The sequence below is a fragment of the Xenopus tropicalis genome, chromosome 2, assembly GCF_000004195.4.
Source record: "Xenopus tropicalis strain Nigerian chromosome 2, UCB_Xtro_10.0, whole genome shotgun sequence".
NCBI classification, from domain to species: Eukaryota; Metazoa; Chordata; class Amphibia; order Anura; family Pipidae; genus Xenopus; species Xenopus tropicalis.
This window is the reverse complement of record NC_030678.2, coordinates 106,936,469-106,957,004: the sequence shown is the minus strand read 5'-3', so window position 1 is coordinate 106,957,004 and position 20,536 is coordinate 106,936,469. Positions and strand designations below refer to the sequence as shown.

The 20,536-nt window shown below is 34.4% G+C and overlaps 1 protein-coding gene across 2 annotated transcripts in view; it reads right to left on the bottom strand.

Moving 5' to 3' along the window:
* Window positions 1-20,536, bottom strand: part of cfap47 (chromosome X open reading frame 22) — a 214,872-nt gene that overhangs the window by 36,042 nt on the left and 158,294 nt on the right. For both annotated transcript variants that reach the window (XM_012957626.2, XM_012957627.2), the window contains exons 53-57: window positions 18,887-19,062; window positions 17,443-17,550; window positions 15,945-16,056; window positions 10,442-10,546; window positions 3,522-3,678 (exon numbers count right to left, since the gene is read on the bottom strand). In XM_012957626.2, coding sequence (XP_012813080.2) covers window positions 3,522-3,678; window positions 10,442-10,546; window positions 15,945-16,056; window positions 17,443-17,550; window positions 18,887-19,062 — 658 coding nt within the window. The remainder of the gene's footprint in view (window positions 1-3,521; window positions 3,679-10,441; window positions 10,547-15,944; window positions 16,057-17,442; window positions 17,551-18,886; window positions 19,063-20,536) is intronic.

Here is a 20,536-nt window from a genome sequence, read left to right as displayed (position 1 = left end):
TCTATCTATCTATCTATCTATCTAAGTTTAACGAAGGTATCATAAGGTAGCATAGAAGACAGCCATGTACCAGCTGGGAAAAAGGCATTGTTATGACTGGGTGAGCACTCTGAACTGTGCCCTGTAACTGCTGCAGCAGGGATAGTTGCCTGTTTTCCATGTGCAACAGCAGGGCTCTCACACTATTGGGCATGTGCAGGCCCAGGGCCAAAGTGGAAGAAGACGATAATTCTGTAGTGCTTATCCGGAAGTACTGCAGGCTGGTTCAGTTTTCTGCTAATGGGATTACAGGCCCAGGGTATCAGGTAATTGATTATAATCACTGAGGTGTCAAACACCCCTTTCCCCAGTGATTTTACCTTTTCTTCTCCTTTAAGGTCAAACATTTCATGTAGTTGTAAACTTGCTAAACTGTTTTTACAATGCCTTACTATGTAAAACGGTGCAATTACATCTTTTATAATGTTACAAAACCATTGTTAGAGTTTATGACTTTTTCTTGAGGTAAGATCTGGTGATAAGTTGGGAGAGTTAAAGCACATATAATGAACTGAGGATGACTTACCCCTTACAGCACCACAGTGGTGATGCACACCAGATTTATGAACTGCAGGCACAACTAGGCACGGTTTGCGACAAAAAAAAGACACACATGAAACTGGACAGATTCACTCATCACTTGTAGGAAACACAAAAAGGAGTCGCAATGACAACAATTCATAAGGACCTAGATGGAACTGAACCTGTGCTATCTGCTATGTCAAGTTCCACAGACTCTAACCTGTCACTAGCTGGCCAAGCTATCAAAGATGGTGGTTGACATTGGCTCTAACTTGGCATTTGATTTGGAGTTGGTATCCTCATAAATTATCCTAACTCCACCACTAGAATCTAGTGACCTAAATAAATCTTTATTAAAACTTCATTTAATCAAATAATATGCTATTAACCCCTTTTACAGACAATATAATAATTTTCCAAAGCAAAGTTGTAAAACACAAGGTATAAATAATATTTAAATTTGAAGCCTTTAATTGATCTGGGAAACAAGACAGTACTTGGGCAACGTATAACTTCATATATTTTGTTCTTCTCAAATGGTATGAAAAATATCACTGTTTTTAATGACATTTTTTAGTAGAATTTCAAACTTTGTTCCTAATTTCTTTGCATTACTGGGTTATCTTTATACTATTCAAATAACAAAGTCATGTCCCAGTGTGGCAGAAGAAGGCATTTGTTCTTGTTGTACATTCTTTTGATTTATGCATTTCTAATAAGGACTGAGAGAAAATGCCTTGATTTTCTTCCTTAGGTAATGACTTAGTTCTTTGCAGGGAAGGATAAGATTAATGCATAACTGTATGTGCTCAGATAGCAAGAGGATTATGGCTTGCAGATGAGCCAAAACCATATGACTGATCCCATAAAAAGACAGGAACATGACAAAAGACAAGTATATACAGTATTACAGTATTATCAGCTCTGTTTAAACAAACCCTTTGAACTGTATGCTTCTGGGACTAATTCAAGACTAGGATTTTTAGAAGAACATAAAGAGAAAATTTTCAATGTGGTATCTGTTACATATAAAGGTCATTGAGCTAATATACAAAACTACTGAATACCTGAGATGAATCTCAGCCCAACTTGATACACATTCCTAAATATAAATGCTTTCAGTGCAAACACGATAGATTGTTGGTTCTGCAGAGAAATCTCAAAAGCTTATTCCCAAACAGGGCAACACCAGGTATTTAATACAAAAATAAAACTTTCACAATTAAAGGAAATGTAATTCTAAGCAAATTGATATTCAAAATTTGCAGATATAGTTATTGAAAGCAATATCTATCACCTAATAGTACTGCTTGTCCTGACTATACATACTATGTACAGTACTCAGTTCTTCGTGAGTCAAGACTCCAAGACTTCTAATTGCTTAGATTTACATTTGCTAACATATTATTATGTGGAGTTCCCCATTAACCATTTGTAATGGCATGGTATAATCACACAGAGCTCAGTCCTCTTTGAATCTTACAAAACCATATTTGCAATAACAGAATCTGCAAAAAGGTCTATTCATTCAGCAAAGTGACATATAGGGCCCGATTCACTAAAGTCCGAAATAAGGAGTGCTATTTATAGCATGCGTTAAAAATCTTATCACTTCTTATTTTTCACTTGATTCACTAAAAGGACACTTGCAGAGCGCAATATATTATGCACGTAACCATTACTTTATGAAAACCACCATTTCCCTGAAAACTGGAGGATGCATCACTCTAGGGCCAACATATACTTGAAAAAATACGACTGCAAACTCCATGTTGTGTTGCCAATAGCTCACGAACCGCAATTTCCTTTAAGTACCGCCTGCCCCAAGTAGGGTTAATATTCACACAGATTAACACGATATTTTGCACGTTTAACGCTTCATATGTGTTTGTGAATCATGCGTTAGTACTATTTCTATTCGCTAATTAACGCAATGCGTTTTTTTAGTGCATGCGATATGCGGATTAACACATGCGAAATGACTTTGATGAATCGGTACTTAATTATCGTATGCTTTTTAATGAAAAAAACTATGCGATAAGCGTTATTGACCTTTAGTGAATCGGCCCCTATAACGCTTATCGCATAGTTTTTTTCATTAAAATATGTCATTGTAAGATAAATAACGCCAAGAACATCGCTTCTTAATTATGACAAGTGTCCTTTTAGTGAATCGAGCGAAAAATAAGAAGTGATGAGATTTTTAACGCATGCTATAAATAGCACTCCTTATTTCAGACTTTAGTGAATCGGGCCCATAATGTTGAAGAACAAAACTAACCCAACGGTTGTTAAGTACCAGTGACCTGTGCCCTATCCTAGCAATGTACATAAATTAATTATTTTCTGTTGCTTGAAGCAAGTACAGACTGCTTATATAGCGCTGAAACATCATCAATCCACCTGCGATTACCTAACTGCCTCTCCTTTATGTATACTTAGTCTAACACAAATGGACTACTTTGCTATGAATAGATAATAGTCTTATGGTATTTTTAAAAAAAATAAAAAAAAAATTAAAACTACATATAAAAATGAATGTTTGAGTTAGTTGGTGATTATATCCCCATATCTCTCTCAATTTAATTAGATCACACCCTTTTCTACTAAAATAAATGTGAAAATACAGTGTGCCATGTGTAATGTGCAATTTGCATGTCACAAGGAAGTTAGGTAACAGTATAAGTTTGGGAGCATGTCACATATACACATTATTTTCCTTATGTTGCCATGTCTCTATCGTTTCAATGCTGAACAACAAGGAATGTATAGCTAAAGGTTGATAGCTAATTCTACAAAATTGTACCAAAAATAAAATGAGCAAATCAAATTTTTCTTATGTTTCTGAGATTTTGCTTGTATCCAAAATGCTTAAAGAAAATGAATGAGATATTCATCATTTTTTTTATATGACCTTCTGATATTAAAGCAGCATATACCAGCCATTGTCAAAATATTACCTGTTAGAATTGCGTCTATCAAGACATATTCATCTGTAGGGTTTCTGAAGGAAATTATGATTGAGGATACGCTGCCAACACGAGCACTTATGCTTGCTGGTTCCATGGGTTGGGGTATGAGACCAACTCCAGACATGTGGAATATCCATTCCTCTATCTATTAGAAATATTTAAAAAAATGTACATCAAAACAATGAAAATCCAAAACTGATAAAACCACGAAATTATATATTCATAAAAAATTAAAATATATATTGTATTTAAACAATTTCTAGCACAGGAGTATTTTCTTAGAACTAGTACACCTGAAACAAGTTATTTCATAAGGAACAGGAAATTCCCATCATAAATAATAAATCCACTGACATTAATAACAAGCAGGTACAACTGTAAGGAATTATATAACTACATGGACTATATAAAAGACCTCTCATCATTATTGCTGAGTTGTTGAGCTAGTGTTGCTCAAGTATTGCAATTTAGGAAGTCCTGGAACAATGGATCTATTTCTAAGGAAATTCTAAGATTTCTAAATTCTAAGAAAATTTGGCATCTATAAATTGTTATAAAATTATTTTCTACTACCATGAAGGTGATTTGAAAGCTTATTATCTAACAGGGTTATGGTAAGGTTCTGTCTGAACCCATACACCTATCTTTTTACTGGAAGTTTTTATAGTTTTATCCAGCTTTTTCACAACAGAGTTGAAATATACTCCACACCAATATACACTTTACACAGAACACGTTTCCCAAAGTTTCTAATTAGTTCTGAGTTGAAACATAAAGGCTCATTTATAACTTGCGGTGTAGGGTGCAACGGACAAATTACAAGTATAAACCATTTTTTTCACTTTATACTCAGCACCCCACCTACAGTAGCAGCCACAGGAGTAGGTATTTGCACTCCAAAATGCAAAAGAATATAAAGAATTACCTGTGTTTGGCAGTGCTGTTTTCATTAATGGTGGGTTATGGGGTGGAATATAGGCACCTCCAATCCCCAGTTTGTGTTTTATTCAGACACACAAGTAAATAAATGCAGGTGTTAAGTACAGGGTTGCATTATGCGCACAGAACTGCACCTAGTGCTGAATTCAGTGCAAGGTGCAGTTTGCAGGGAAATTCCCTGCTACAAGTGTTCTATATCTGAGCACTACTTGTACATATTGGTGCTTTAGCATTTGCAGCAAGGCATTTATAACCTTTTGGTGTTATGAAATCTAGCTAACATTTTTTAAACATTTTTTTTGTCTGAATGAAATTAAATGCTTATTTTTACTACTATCACTTCCTGTTAGTTATTTAAACAGGGTACACTCATAGGGGCCGATTCACTAAAGTCCGAAAAAATGAGTGATATTTATAGCATGGGTTAAAAATATTATCACTTCTTATATTTTGAGAATTAACGATCGATTCACTAAAAGGACACTTGTCTGTATTAAGAAGCGATGTTATTGTCGTTATTTATCTGGCGATGACATATTTTTAAGCGTTATTTTAAACCATGCAATATATTTATGTGTTATTTCATAGCACCCGATTTTAGCGCACCCTATTACGCATGTAACCATTACTTTCTGAAAACTACTGTTATGAAAATTACCATTTCCCTGAAAACTGGAGGATGCATCACTCTAAAAAATGTAAATAAAAAAAGACTTGAAAAAATCCCACTGCAAACTCCATCTTGTCACCACAGACAATCACCAGCTGAAATTTTGTTTAGTAACTCCTGGAAGGCGTTAAGTTTCACAGTAATTATCACCACATTTTATGCTTTTAAAGCTTCAAATATGTTTGAGAATTATGCGTTAGTATTATTTCTATTCGATAATTACCTCTATGGGATGGAAATAACGCTTTGCGATTATCAGGATTTTTGCGAGTATGAGTAGTAACGCATTCAAAATTACTTTGATACATTGGTACTTAATTATTGAACACTTTTTAATGCATAAAACTATGCGTTAAGCGTTAAAGACCTTTAGTGAATCAGCCCCATAGTGTTTACCTAAACAGAACACTAACTCATTAAATAAATTATTTAGTGCTTAGGTTGACTCAGTATCAATAGTATTACAGAATATAAAACAGAATATAAAAGATGACTGGAAAAGATATGTGTTAAACCAAGAGCTCAGAGGAAAGAATTCACTATATAAAAATATTCCCTTTTACACTAGCTCTGCCTGTTAACTTTACTCCTCTATCTGTTCTGGGAGTCACTTGGCACAAAGCTGGCATCAATTTTATTTTCCCAGCACACAGACTATAATTTTACCTGCAGCTCTTTTTTTTCACCACAATCCCTTCAAGAAAGCAAGATCTCTTCTTATGTAACTGATCCTAGGGCTTCAACAAAAAGCTTTATCCTTACAACTCAGCCTAGAATTTTCTAAAAAGCATATTTTTATTTAAAAAGTTATCTACGTGCACAGTGATGTACATGTATATGTACACAGTGGTTTAATAGCACAAATAGGCAATAATACCATAACAGAACATAACTGCGAAAATACAGTTGCAACCAACAAGAGTATTTTCAGTCTAACCCTGAAATGCTAATTGTGATTGCTTTAGGACAGGAATCTCCTTTCTCTTATCTCTATCTTATTAAGCACTTAATAAAGGTTCATTGACCAATCAGAAATTTTTGCATCACACATTAAGCATAATATCAGTTTATGTAATGTCAACACTGTGTATGTTTTATATGTTTTAGAAAGAAAGTGATAAGATGCACTCAACATACAAGAATAAAATATACACATATGGGAACTATTATGCAGAATACTTGGCACCTGGGGTTTTCCTGACTAGGGGTTTTAAATATTACATAAAATCATTAGGATTCATGCAGTTTAGTTACCACCAAGTAACAAGTTGATGTTTTATTACAAAGAAAAAGGAAATCCCTCCACTCACATTCAAGACTTTGCAAGGGCTGCCCCCTTCTCTGGAATTCGCTCCGACAATCTGTCAGACTTTCTCCCAATCTCTCTGCCTTCAAGAGATCTCTAAAAATGCATTTATTTAGAGAAGCTTACCCTAATCTAGTTTAACATAACCTCAGTGTGCTGCTAAAAGCAATAACCTGTGCCACACCTCTCACAACTCTGGTCATGCCCATTCCCACACCTTGTGTCTCAACCCTTTCTCCTTGTAGATTGTAAGCTCTTTTGGGCAGGGCCCTCCTCACCTCTTGTATCGGTTATTGATTGCTTTTATATGTTACTCTGTATGTCCAATGTATGAAACCCACTTGTTGTACAGCGCTGCGGGAATATGTTGGCGCTTTATAAATAAAAGTTAATAATAATAATTATAATAATCATTTAAAAGAAAAAAAAACTATAATTTAATGAAATGGACTCTAGGGCCTCTATTTCAGAGCTTTCTGGATATGTTTCAATAACTCCTTAACTCAATGATAAAGCTGCATTCTGTATTCACTGCATTCCTAGGGTAATTGGCTAGCCCTCTCGGCCTTGAAGAAGACGACAAGACACACAGAAGCTAAACAGTATATAATTCCATATGTATGTGTGTCTCTTCAACATCTCGTATTGATGCAGAGTATAAGATAGTATTGTATATTTGGCCTCTCCATTAACAAACAATATCTGTAACATGTCATGATTGAAAGTAATGTTATAAACCTACTTCTGGGGGGTGGATAATGGCTTCTGAATAAATTAGAAAAATGCAAGACATGTATTCATTAATTCTGACACTGACCATTAGCCTGCCTAATAGACGTTTCTGGTGTAATGGGATAAAAAAGAGCAAAATAAATGTAACATTCAAGATATATGTTTAAGATCCATATTCATGTGTGCTGTCACACTGACTCATTTTAAAAGATATTGTTTTGTAATGTTAGAATAATCCTAGACTCTCATTGCAAGCACCTCTCATATGGTTTTAAAATAGAAGCAAATGAAGCATTTAATAACTGAACAGTTTCTTTCAATTCAGCAAACATGCCCAATCAGAAACTGTTAAAGCTTAGAAGAGAAGCACTGTCATTAGTTGATTTTAGATTACTCAGCTATCCAGCTATGAGAACGCTTAAATTGCTAGAACTGTCGGTTCAGATACATTTAATCAGTGAAATCAAGAGAGGAAAATCAATGACATTTTTTTCCCTAAGGTTAAAAGTTGCTTCAGAAGATTCAGACAGTAAACCCAATCCCTGGGTCACAATTAAATATATTTTACCTTTAGCAGTTAAATACATACATAACATTTCAATTTTCATATAATTAGCTGACCATTGAGGATCGGTGTCAATGCAATAAAGCAAAGGCAAATTACTGGAGCTACATTCTAAAGGTTAAAGCCTTGCATTAAAGATCAGAACAAACAACAGAATATATCACATAAAGGTGAAAAGAACGTTAACATTTGCCATGGTATAGAAGAGATTGGCATTCACATTGCAAAATGTGTTTACATGTCAAAAAGAGTGACATATTATTCTGGATTTTATAAAGCAATGTACATTCTCATTTCAGGAGTTGATAAATAGAAACATTGAAGACTGAATGCTAAGTTCTAATGGTCCTTACACATGGACCTTTGTTCCTGCATCCCCAGCCCATGTGCAAGGGCCTTGATTTTAGTAATCTGCAAATAAGTTTTATATACATTGCTGTGTGCTGTCACAGAAAGACAAAGAGGTATATAGATTCAGCCCAAGCAAATGGCAAAAACACAATACAACACATAAATATAGTGGATGCGTGTCAGCACATATACATTAGGCAACACTAGATGTTTCTCCAAGGAAATAAATACTTTATACTAAGTATTACTTCCAGCTATTTCATGGAACTTATCACCTCAGCTGCCAAGTTTCTAATGAGCAATTTATTAGCCCTGTCATATCTAAGAGTGCTATTAGTTTTAGGTTGGACACAGAGATGTAACCAGGCCATCTAGTTGATCACTGTGCCATATAAGAAGGACATAAATACTAATCTTAATTGCATCAGATATCATGACTACATAGGAATAGTCTTTTCTGCTAGTGTGCTTATATTATCAGTCTACAATAAGATGGCAAGTGTATTTATTATATGTCCTGTGCTTGTTCTAGGCCTAATGACCCAATGCATGTGGAAAAAACTAGACTTGATCTAAATGTATTGTTCTAATTTACCGAACCACACAATGATCCTCCCTGTGTGTGGGGATCTTCATATTTTATTTACTTAGATGAGCAGACTAATACAGGCAAAGTGGGAAATGCTATCATAGCAGATATCACTGTTTTTTGAAGAGCAGGCACTCACTGGGCAAATCTTCAGGCAGAATTCTTGATTAAAAAGTAACTTTATTGGAGTACCACCTTACATGTTTCGATTTATCAAAATATGAGTTTAGAGCTTAATACATAAAAACTCACACCCATTTGATAAAATCCCATAGGAATGAATGTAATGTGAGTTTTCATGTATTAAGTTCTAAACTCACATTTTGATAAATCTGCCCCATAATCATGGGCAAGATACATGTATCATAGCAATTATTACTGTTGTTAAGTATGCTAAATTTATAGTGCTCAAGGGGTAGTTTAATTTTAAATGGCACACCTCTGCCATACTTTGAAATAACCTCTTAAAAATTAGTGCCAATCTTCCATTGCTATGGAATCTTTGTGACCTCAGTAACAAATACTACCTGGCAGTGCTACACAACAGATTGGTTATACGGGTTAAACCAAAAAGTAAAGAAAAAAATGAGAGATTTATGATTAAATAAAGTTCATTTTAGAACACAGTGCAAAGCACAAAGGCAGGAGCTACTTTGTATGCACCTAAAGAAACAGTTCAGTGTAAAAATGAAACTTGGTAAAATAGATAGACTGCGCAAAATAAAAAATATTTCTAATATAGTGATCTATACAGTATGTGATCTATAAAGGCTAGAGTGAGCAGATGTCTAACATAATAGCCAAAACACTACTTCCAGCTCTCTAACCTCTTAGTCAGTGACTTTAGGGGGGGGCATGGAACATAATTGTTAAGTTAGTTTGTGAGCACGCAGGTCAGATTAAAAAGAAATCTAACTGTTACGGCCCATATGGCCTCCCCTCAAGTCACTGATTGGCTACTGACTGCTAACAACTTAGAGAGCTATAAAGGAGGAAGTAGCATTCTGGCTATTATGTTAGACAACCATTCACTTAAGCCTTTAAAGATTACATTTTTGCCCAACTAATTATATTTAAAACAGTATTTATTTTGCACAGCCTATCCATTTTACCATGGTTCATTTTTTCACTGAACTGTTACTTTAAATGCTGTAAACGAAGGTACGTACTTACCACATGTGTATGGTGCCTGCATAGTCTTGTCTGATTAATTGCACACAGCTGCACATATGTACTTGTTCCCATACACACTCCTTAAACCAGTTCAGTCTGCTCTAATTAACTTCTAAACCTCATCAGAAATCACAGGGCACACAAACACATAGGAGCTCTAGAATTAACACTTGGGGGGCATTTACTAAAGGTTTTTTTTGTTCTTTTTACAATTTGTATTTTTTTTCATAAAAATTATTTTTTTTCATGGAAAAAAAAACACGTTTTTTTCACCATGCGAAACTGCAAGCAATCCTAACGCAAAAATACAGCATCTAAAACCTGTCGCTATCATGTAGAAGTCAATGGCAGATGTTCTTTTTATAACTGAAAGATCTTTGCTTCGTGATTTTAGAGGTTTTGGGGTTTTTTACGCTTTTATTTGCGAGACAGTACAAAAAACATTTTAAAAACATTTTACTTTTTCTCTGTAATAATAAAACAGAACCTTGTACTTGATTCCAACTAAGATATATTTACAGTTAGGTGTATTTTACATTTATGATCCTTTATTTAAAAAAAAAAAAAATGGCTACAAACCTACCTGTGGGTTTTTAAATATGACAGATCCTTTATGGTTCCCTTTCCCAAGGGTAGACGGGTAGAACTGGACAGTGACATCAGTAGTTGTGTTTGGTGGTAATATTAGCTATTTAAGACAAAAGAAAAAAAAACAACAGTATAATCAATATTTTTATTTGTAATTAGAAGTTGTTTTGTTATGTTGTTGATTAATGTGTTCCGCTGTGTGCTTTTTCCACTTTAGGCATTCATGGTCTGCTAGAATTGATAAAGTAAACAACTGAAAATGCTTTTTAATGGCAGTCACAGTAACTTGGTTATTAACATCATGTGCCAGGCTGCAAAAGAAATAAACTAATCTATATTCTACAAAAGCTCAGACGATACAAGTATAGTGTTCAGAAATGAATTTAGATTAAAAAAATACCACTGGAGAAACCTAAATAATTCATATAGTTCATTGCTATTTTATTACAGTTTTCATTTCATTTCGGGGGCTCATTTCCATTCCCCATCTTTAATTTCAAAACAAACATTCAAAAAAATCTTCCTAATAATCAAAAGATATGAAACAAACAAAAATCATAAAAGAATAAAAAAAGACAAGACACATGATATATCATATCAGCAATCATAACCAAACCCTAAGGATAGCCCTCCTGGGGGCGGGGGTAGAAAGCAATTTAACTGCACAATCAAGGAATATTTTTATGACAGGAATTGTGTGTTGCCAGTGTCCTTTAATTTATTTGTCTTTGCAAAAGCTAGCTTTTGCTTTTTAGCAAAGGCTAAAAAAATAACCAAAGACCAATAACGAATGTTTAATACATCTGCCTCACAAAGTCTTCATTATAAATTTTATCATTGAATTGTGAGCTTCTATAACAGACAGTTCTTACTAGCAGCATGCATACATACTGCGGGGCTTACCGATTTATTTTTTTTATTTCTTTAATTTTTCTATAATCATTATATTGGTAATGTGAGAATTTAGTCAAAGAATTTATAGAAGAAAATACCCTGCCATAGACAATACTGAGGATTGCCTCTGCTAAAACACATGTAGAAACAATTACCAGTAAAAGATCAGCATTGTCTATTTTAGTAGCCATGACAAGTAGCTCAAGTAGCTGCTACTAGTAGCTCCATGTGTCTTCACCCTTAAATGTGTATGGGCAAGTTATTCTTAGCCCAGAGTGCCCTCAATGATATTTGATCTGACCAATCCAATTAGGCCATACTCTAATAGACTCTCAACCAAAACTATTGAGCAAGGGGACAACGCCACCAGACATGGCCCACTGTACCCTCTTTTTCACACTTTATAAAAATGTAAATTCTATGCAACCATACAGGAACTAGGTACCAACAAGTCAACACTTTGTAGGAAGTTTCTACCTGGCCCAAAATTAATGGAGCACTTGTTTGTTTCTTCCCATATACTCTGCCAGGCTTTAGGTTCTATTGTTTGGGTTAATTCCTGTTCCCAGAATTCTAGGTTAGAAGGAGGAGTGCTATCTAAGAAGTGGCTTACAGATTCTAATTATGTTTGCCATAGAGGGCTGATGACGTCAGGAGATTAAAGCAGTAACAGCAGATATATGGTTTGTGTGGATTGGAGACCATTTTTGTCCAGTTTCTGAACTCTGAAACTAGTTAAGATAATACTGCATCGGTCAGCACTGTGAAAACTGGGCTGTCTAGCTTACAACCAGACAGATAGCAAACCTAATTTTAATTGGCCAACTAGCAGATCCCTGTATGACTGAATAATTTGCAAATCACAACAGACGAAGTTGTTTTCATCAGCAAAAAATAGTTGGAAAAGAGGAAAGAGGAGAAAATGTTTCCTTCTCAACTGAATGTCACTGACAATAGATGACTATATTAGTGACTGTTTAATTATTATGTGATTTGGATACAAAGCTTGCTACAACCCATAGAGGTTCTGGTGCCATTCTGTGTGCTGGAACTAACACCTTTCAATATTGCTTAAATGAAAGCTTAAAGCTTCATCCCTATATGTATTACTGTATGTATACATGTACTGTATAGTAGTGATGTGCGGGCCAGACTGATACCCACGGGACCTGGGGGTCAGACGTTTTCAGGCCAACCTCAGCATATTATAATAAACAGAAGGAACCGGAGTGTTCACATCCCAATCAGCAAACTAAGTAGGATGATGTGGGAAATAGTTGGGCATTATTCCCAGATATCAGTACCAACTGCATGGGACACTACTATGTTTTAAAATGTCCAGTATTTCTTGTTTGTGTTTTCTGTTTTCTCAGATCTGTGTAAATTATTTACATACACTCATAGGCGGAGGGTGACTTTTTTGTTTGGGGAGGCTAAAGATCAGCCATACTAAAATAGACTGATCAAAAGCTAATGTGAGATTAGCTGCTGGAGTAAAAATGAACCCCCCCAACTACCTCTGGTGGTTCCCACTGACTTCCAGGGATATTGTGCAAAAGTATTCATACATGCACTTCTGTGAGGGGTTCTCAATCCATTTGTGTTTGGGATCAGTTAGCTTAAATGAGTTTTAGTTTTATAGAGAGAAAGGCAGTGGGTACTGACCCCCCAGGCACATTATATACAGTCAAATGCATTCTATATTTACACAACCAACACATTATATGCCGTGAGAAGCAGTGGGTACTGATGGCAGATAATCAGGTATACATAATCACTGATACATAACATTATTTTGTTTCCCAGCTATGCAGTCTCATGAGGGTTCCACTGTAACTAACTAGAAATTAACAAATCAGTGACAAAAGTAAAAAAAAGTAAGTGTAAAAACAACAACAAATATAGAAAAGCACAATTATCTTTTTCAGGGGATAGATTTAATTTCAGCTATTGACTTAACCTTTAGAACATATACAGTTTAGTACCAGTGCAATGAAATCTGCAGCAAATGTTCAGAGTTGGTGAGGTTCTTAGGTAAAGCTTACAGCCTGCAGATTCTTCTTATAAGTCTTCATTTCTGCACTGTCTTTAGTTTGTAATATCTCCCATTCCTGCCTACATTTGTGCCCTGATTGGTCAATTTTACTGTCTGTCAAGAGAGATGTGCTCTGATTGGAGAAGCCACAAGAAAAAAGATCCAATCAGAGCTTGCAAGAATGCAACAAGATCTCCCGATGTTAAAGGTTCTAGACCAGTGCAGAAATGGAGTGAGTTTTTTTTTTAAGGTGCCAAGCAGGTTTGGGGAGGCTTAGCCTCCCCTAACCTTATTGCAAATTTGTCTATGCATACACTCTAACTCAATATCAGTTAAATTATACTTTATCTGCCCATAGCAAAGTTGTTTTAACAATTAGAGTTAATTGAAAATATATCTAAAAATTAATCACATTTATTCGCTCCAAAACAAAGCCACAAAGTGCTCATTTTCTTTGTTAGCAAAATCAACTAATTATATTGCAAACATAATCGCTATATTTAGCCTGTGAAAAAAATAAAAAATATAAATGAATGGTGCTGGTTTCAAAGGGCATTTTCAATGTACTGTACGTATGCTGCTGATGACATTTAAGCCAGCGTTAATGAACTAGACAAACCAGACTGCGCTGGGGATATTTTTAACTCTCTGGACAGTTCACGTGCAATCTGCTGAAGTTTGAAGTCGAGATAATTAATTCAAGCCCATTTCTATGTTAATGGATTTTGAAACAAAAGTGAACTCTAAGCATTATACTGTAAAATGTACAGCAAGAAAAGTCAAATTATGAAGTCCATTCACAAGTTTAAATAATCTATTATCTGTTGCAAAGAAAAGACATTTGTGCCACAGTTACTACTTTCTTGTTCCCATTACAAATAACATAGGTCATTCTGGATTCTAGAAATGTAAAATGAGTGTTCTTGCATTTTTTAATGCTGTTATGCAACAATGCAATGACATTGAACTAATATATATCTTTTAAATAACGTTTCCTTTTATGGCACACTGGACGATTCTGGGAGCTTTGAACTTGAGCTTTTGAAACATTTTTCAATATTATGAGCCTAAATACACTCTCATTGATATCTGTGCACGTGCTTGTCAAGTGACTGCCCCAAAAACACTTTAAAAGTAAAACCTACTTGACCCATATTCCCTTAAAATGTCAGTTTAATCAAGCAAGGGAACTTAGGTCAGGATATAATTTATATTTATTGTATGTGGAAATCAGCATATGGTGGTGCCATTTTAAGAATAGGTAGATAGGAGGTAGTGCCACCAACTGGCAGGATTTAACAAGATTTAACAGTCCTACAGAGAATCCATGTCTAGCTAAGCTATAGATAGGCTTGATGTTGCAGTCCTACACTTAAACCTAGGTTAGACTGATGATTTAGTTACTTAGTTCACTGAGTACCTAGGTCATTGATGGAAGTAATGTTGGTCCCTGTGCCTTCCTTCAGTAGTAAAATTTTTATAATTTTACTTTACAGGGTCCTTAATCCATAAGCTGTTCTTTTGCATAATAAAAATAAATTAGAAGCAACTTAGCTTTATGTATTCATTAAAGATTTTGAGTGGTTTTAAAGTTAAAGGTAAAATCAGCCCCTTGGCCACCCAAGATCCTACTCTTATACCGGGACTTACCATTATATAGCCATTTTGCTTATCTTTCACCTTGAGTAACAGGTTTGATGCATAGCTAGTAATTTAACTATAAAAGCAAATAATTTTTATTCACAATTCTGCTAATGATAGCTTGATAGTTGTGTTTTTATCTAGAATAATGATATCCTTTTCACTTTACAACCCTTGCCTCCCACACTATATTAAACATTTTATCAGTTAGTATATTATATATATAGCTGTATATATATAGCTGTATCATGGCTTCCTCTTAATCTGTGGAATCATGTATGTGAGTGTATAAAATTATTTACTGAATGTCGCACAGAGTTTATACTAAAATCCCAACTGAATTAGTTCATGTCAAAAAGGGGGTATATTTTCTCTAAGCCCAACTATGCATGTGGTGCACCCTCAAACCCCAACCCCTTCTAGGTTAGAAGGAGGAGTGCTTTTTAATCAGCCAAATGAAACCATCCCAGTGAAACATAACAATGCTGTATTATCAGTTCATAAAAGCATTTAATTTATGGAAACTTATGGGCTGATTTAACATAAATAATTACTTTTTCACCTTACAGTTTTGTTGGCATTTAAATATTTTTATTGGCTCTTGGTTAGAATAGTGTTTACTTTCTGAGCCTTGGTGAAAAATTTTGTTGCGCTAATCGAAATATGCCTCAGTAAATAGGGCAAAACTATAATTCTGATGCTGGTAAAAACCGCCATGCAATGCAATAATGTTTATGACATTTAATGAATATGAAAAAATTGACCTGCAGAAAAGAACATGAGTTATAATTAAAAACAAGAAGTAAACTTTTCATAAATCTTCCTCTGATATTGATATCTGATATTTTTTTTTTGTTCCATCTGAGAAAGAGGATAATAATATAATCCTAAATATATAAACATAAATGTTTTTTGACATGTAGCTTACTGGCTTATTAGGCTCCACTTCTACCAAGAAATGCTCAGGGTTATTGTTCACAGTTTGTAAATCCATTATTTCATGAGTAGGATTTCGCAATGATATACAAAGTCGTGTCCACCTGAAACGGAAGACAAAAAGAATGTCATTATCAGGGATAAAAAAAAATGGAAGGGTATAGAAAGGGTATAAAAATTATGAAAGCATTTACATAATAATGATTTAACATTAGTCATAAAAACATAATGTTTACAGGCTTTCTGGGTGGAGTTCATAATAAAACAAGAATGACTTATTTGTTAAAGGAAAAATATACCCCCAAACAATGTATATCTCTATAAAAATATATTGCATAAACAAGCTCATATGTAAAGCCCTGCTTCATGTAAATAAACCATTTTCATGAAAATATATTTTTCCTAACAGAATGTGCCATTGGATAATCCTAAATAGGAAACTGCAATTTTAAGGTTTGAGGGCTGCGGCCTGGCTTGTACAATTCACAGGGCACACAAACAAACCAAGGGCACACATATAAATGCTAGGGTCCATCAGCCAATAAATGGTCTTTTAGTGAAAGTTCTTTTACTTTAACACTTAATTAGAGCTGCATTATTTCTGCTCATGTGGTCTCTGAGGGAGCACACAGCCCATTACTAAATAGTAAATTGGCAATATTGGTAAACCAATATATACAAATTTGGAAAAAAATTTATAGGAAAAGGAAAACTATACCTTCGGAATTACTTAAAGGCGATCTATCACCCAGACATAAAAAGCTATAACATTTATTTATTTAGTTTATTTAAGATCTGTTGTCACTTTTTTCAGTGTTTCATACATCCCCTTATTGTAGAATACCAAGAATTCAGAATGGTTTGTATATTGAGTGATAACTAGGCTGCGAAGTACTTGTAGTGTTTCCTGTTAAAGTATGTAAGTGACAAGATTCTTGAAGCTGGTACTTAGTAGTGGTGAATGAAATTGCCTGTTCGTCATAGCTCTCATACCACATGATTTGAGCAGGTTCAAGTTAGAGAGTTAATACTATAAACCTGTAAATCCAGTGAAGAGATATGTATAAAGAACGTAGATGTGCTTCACTGTCACAAGAACAGCTACCGGGAAGTATATCATTTTAATATACAATCTATATTTTCATGTTGGCTTACGTGTCTTTTCGTAATTATATATATATATATATATATATAGGATTTGCTAAATTAGTCTTCCATAGATTTATTTTGCTTAACATTTCGGTTCTCCACAAGACTGTGACTCCAGATGAAGGGTCCTGTGGTGAATCAAAAAGTTATTAGAAAGATATATATTCTAAATTAATTATCACTTTTTTGTTTTTGCAAAAAGAACTGAGTGCTGGATTTTTTACTTGGTGTAAATGGATATGTAATATTGTTCCTAATAAGACAATACTTAAATAGACTTGTTGTCTAGGATTACTTAGATAGGTCACAAGACACATGCATGGTTTCAAAAACATACTAACTTTCCAAGTTCACAGTGTACTTCAGGGAGTGTAGTAGCAGATGGTTTCTCAGATAATAGCTGTAATTCATACCAAAATTCACCAAATACATCGGACTGGAAAATCACACTACAGGCAAAACAATAAAGAGAAAACATGAGTTATTAACATAATGTAATATTAATTTTTCTGGCACCCAGGCAAGCTCTCATGCCCTCTCATGCTTGCATGTTATAATTGGAGGGGGGGAGGTAGTGCCTTGAAAAAAGTATTCAATGAGTTCTATCATTTTACTGAAATATAAGTGCAAAAAACCTGAAAACTCGAATGTAAAACTTTGATATCTAAATCTTGTGAGATTGTAGAGAAGTCAATGGGTGTTGTCCTAGGCAAAATCAAGCCATATGTTCAACTCGAGTTTACCACTTTAATAATTAACAAGTGTTCAATATGCAAGTTTAATCTATTTAGAAAAACAAACTTGATAAATAAGCTCATTACACTCATAAAAATTACTCATATTAACCTCAAGAAATAAATTATGTAAGACATCATTGCTGTACCACCCCATACTTTCAGAGAATAATCGGTTTTTACTGCTTGACTAAACAGAAAGCCAACTTTAAAATGTCAGTCTTTTCACTATCAGCCCGGTTGAGTGACACAGTAAAGGTTGACATGAAATTTAACTAACATTTCTTTAAAAATGACAAATATAATCATACTATACATCATTCTGTAACCCGTTTGTTAATCATATTATTTTAACATGACGTATGTATGTATGTATATTTTCATTACGTGATTCATAACTCTTACTATATAAATAAATTGATGTTTGGCCTGTGTCGTTTGCTTCTGAGTCAAACAAATATCCTAGAAATAAGCAAGACTTACTTTACATGATCCGAAGATATAGGATATATATAATTTATAGAAGTATACTGTATAGCCATTTAATGATGGAAAATCTTATTGGCCTCTGATGCACTGCATTTTTGTAATAAAACTATAATTAATGTTCTATTTAGAAGTCACAGAATAGATTAGTTGGCGTTGCATTTCATCTATACAGTGTTACAAGAAATCGCTCTAAAATCAAATTACATACATGAATAAAACAATCTTTTAGTTATGCCCTTGCTTAGAACTAAATTAAGTTTAGGAGCTAGATCACAGGTCTTTCAGTAATGTACCTTCTCAGATTAAAATACTCAAATCCAACATCATACTGTAACATAACAAAAAAACCCTACTACTTACACCATAAAAATTGTAAGTAGTAGTATTTCTTTTTTACAATTTTTAGCTCTAGACTGGCATCTTATGCGATTCCCATGAGCAGGGATGATTTCGGCACAGATTTATCAAAATTTGAGATTAAAAAATCCCATAGGAATGAATAGCAATCGGGTGAGTTTTTCTATTTTTTTGTTTTTTAAATAACAGTCTGTTTTCTCTTTACCTTCCTGTAGAAACACCTGTTCTCGTTGGGAAAAATGTTAACGTATAAGGAAACGTTTCTTTAGCTTGCAGGGTAAAATCTGCCTCTCCTGTCAGTCCAGAACCATTCACCAATACATGGAAATGTTGCACTTCAGATGTTGGGTTGCTGATAGGAATATCTATACAAACATTTTCCTAGAATAAAATACATGAAAGAGCTTAAAATCATAACATATGGCATTCCATTCTCTGTTTTTTTGGATGTCAGTGTTGTTCATAGAGAAAAACGATATTAGAGTAAGTAAAAGCATTATTTTTTCCAGAAGAACCCTACCCTTAAATGACCCAGTGTGGTCAACAGCTTTGCTTGTTTTTGACCAAATTCAGTGAAAAAATTAGTTACAAAAATTGATGGCTTAGCCCATAAATTCAGAACTCTTATGTAACCAAAACGTTATTTTTTGCTGTTTATTTGATGACTGCATTATTTTACATTAAAAATAACTCCAGAAACTGGTGGCAAGATGTCAACAAGAAAACAAAAGTTGAACCTCAACCAATATGCAGCTTGTGTAAAAATAACTTCAGTGTATGAAAACAATTAAAGCATAATACAAAATAACAAATATACTGCATGAAAATATTGTGGGAAAATGTGTTTCTCGTAGATATTGAGGTCATTTACTAAAAATTGTAATTTTATTTCGCCTCCACATTTGACTTATTGCCAGATTTTTTTAACAGATTTACTTTAAACTTTTATTTAGAGTTAAGTAAAGAAAAACACCATTTAGAGTCGCTGGCAGAGCAGGGAGTCTATCATTCTTTGATGTAATATAAAGTGAGGTGGCATAGCCTTATGAATGATGATAATATCAACAAATTACTAAGAGGCTCTTACTCAGCCAAGGAACATTTCTGATTGTCAAAATCCACATAAAACCTATATTGAGGAATATAATAACATGCACAGCATTTGCCCAAGTGCAGTAAACCACAGAAACCATAAAAAATGTTTGCTGTTAACCAGCTGACAAGTAAATGCTACATGCTAATTGGTTGCTATAGATGACTAGCTCTGCCGTAAAATATGCACCTTTTATTAAATAAACCCTCTAATGTACAGGATAACATCATTTTTTATTAATGTACTGAACTCAACCCGAGAGGTCACAATCTTAAAAAACTGATTTATGAGTTCACTATGGGGCACATTTACTAACCCACGAACGGGCCGAATGCGTCCGATTGCGTTTTTTTCGTAATGATCGGTAATTTTGCGATTTTTTCGGCGTCTTTACGATTTTTGCGTAAAAACGCGAGCTTTTCGGCGTCTTTACGATTTGTGCGTAAAACCGCGAGTTTTTCGGCGTCTTTACGATTTTTGCGTAAAAACGCGAGTTTTCGTAGCCATTACGAAAGTTGCGCAAAGTCGCGATTTTTTCGTAGCGTTAAAACTTGCGCGAAACGTTGCGCCTTTTAAGTTTTAACGCTACGAAAAAGGCGCGACTTTGCGCGCAAGTGTTAACTCTACGAAAAAATCGCGACTTTGCGCAACTTTCGTAATGGCTACGAAAAACTTGCGTTTTTACGCAAAAATCGTAAAGACGCCGAAAAACTCGCGTTTTTACGCTAAAATCGTAAAGACGCCGAAAAAAACGCAAAAAAA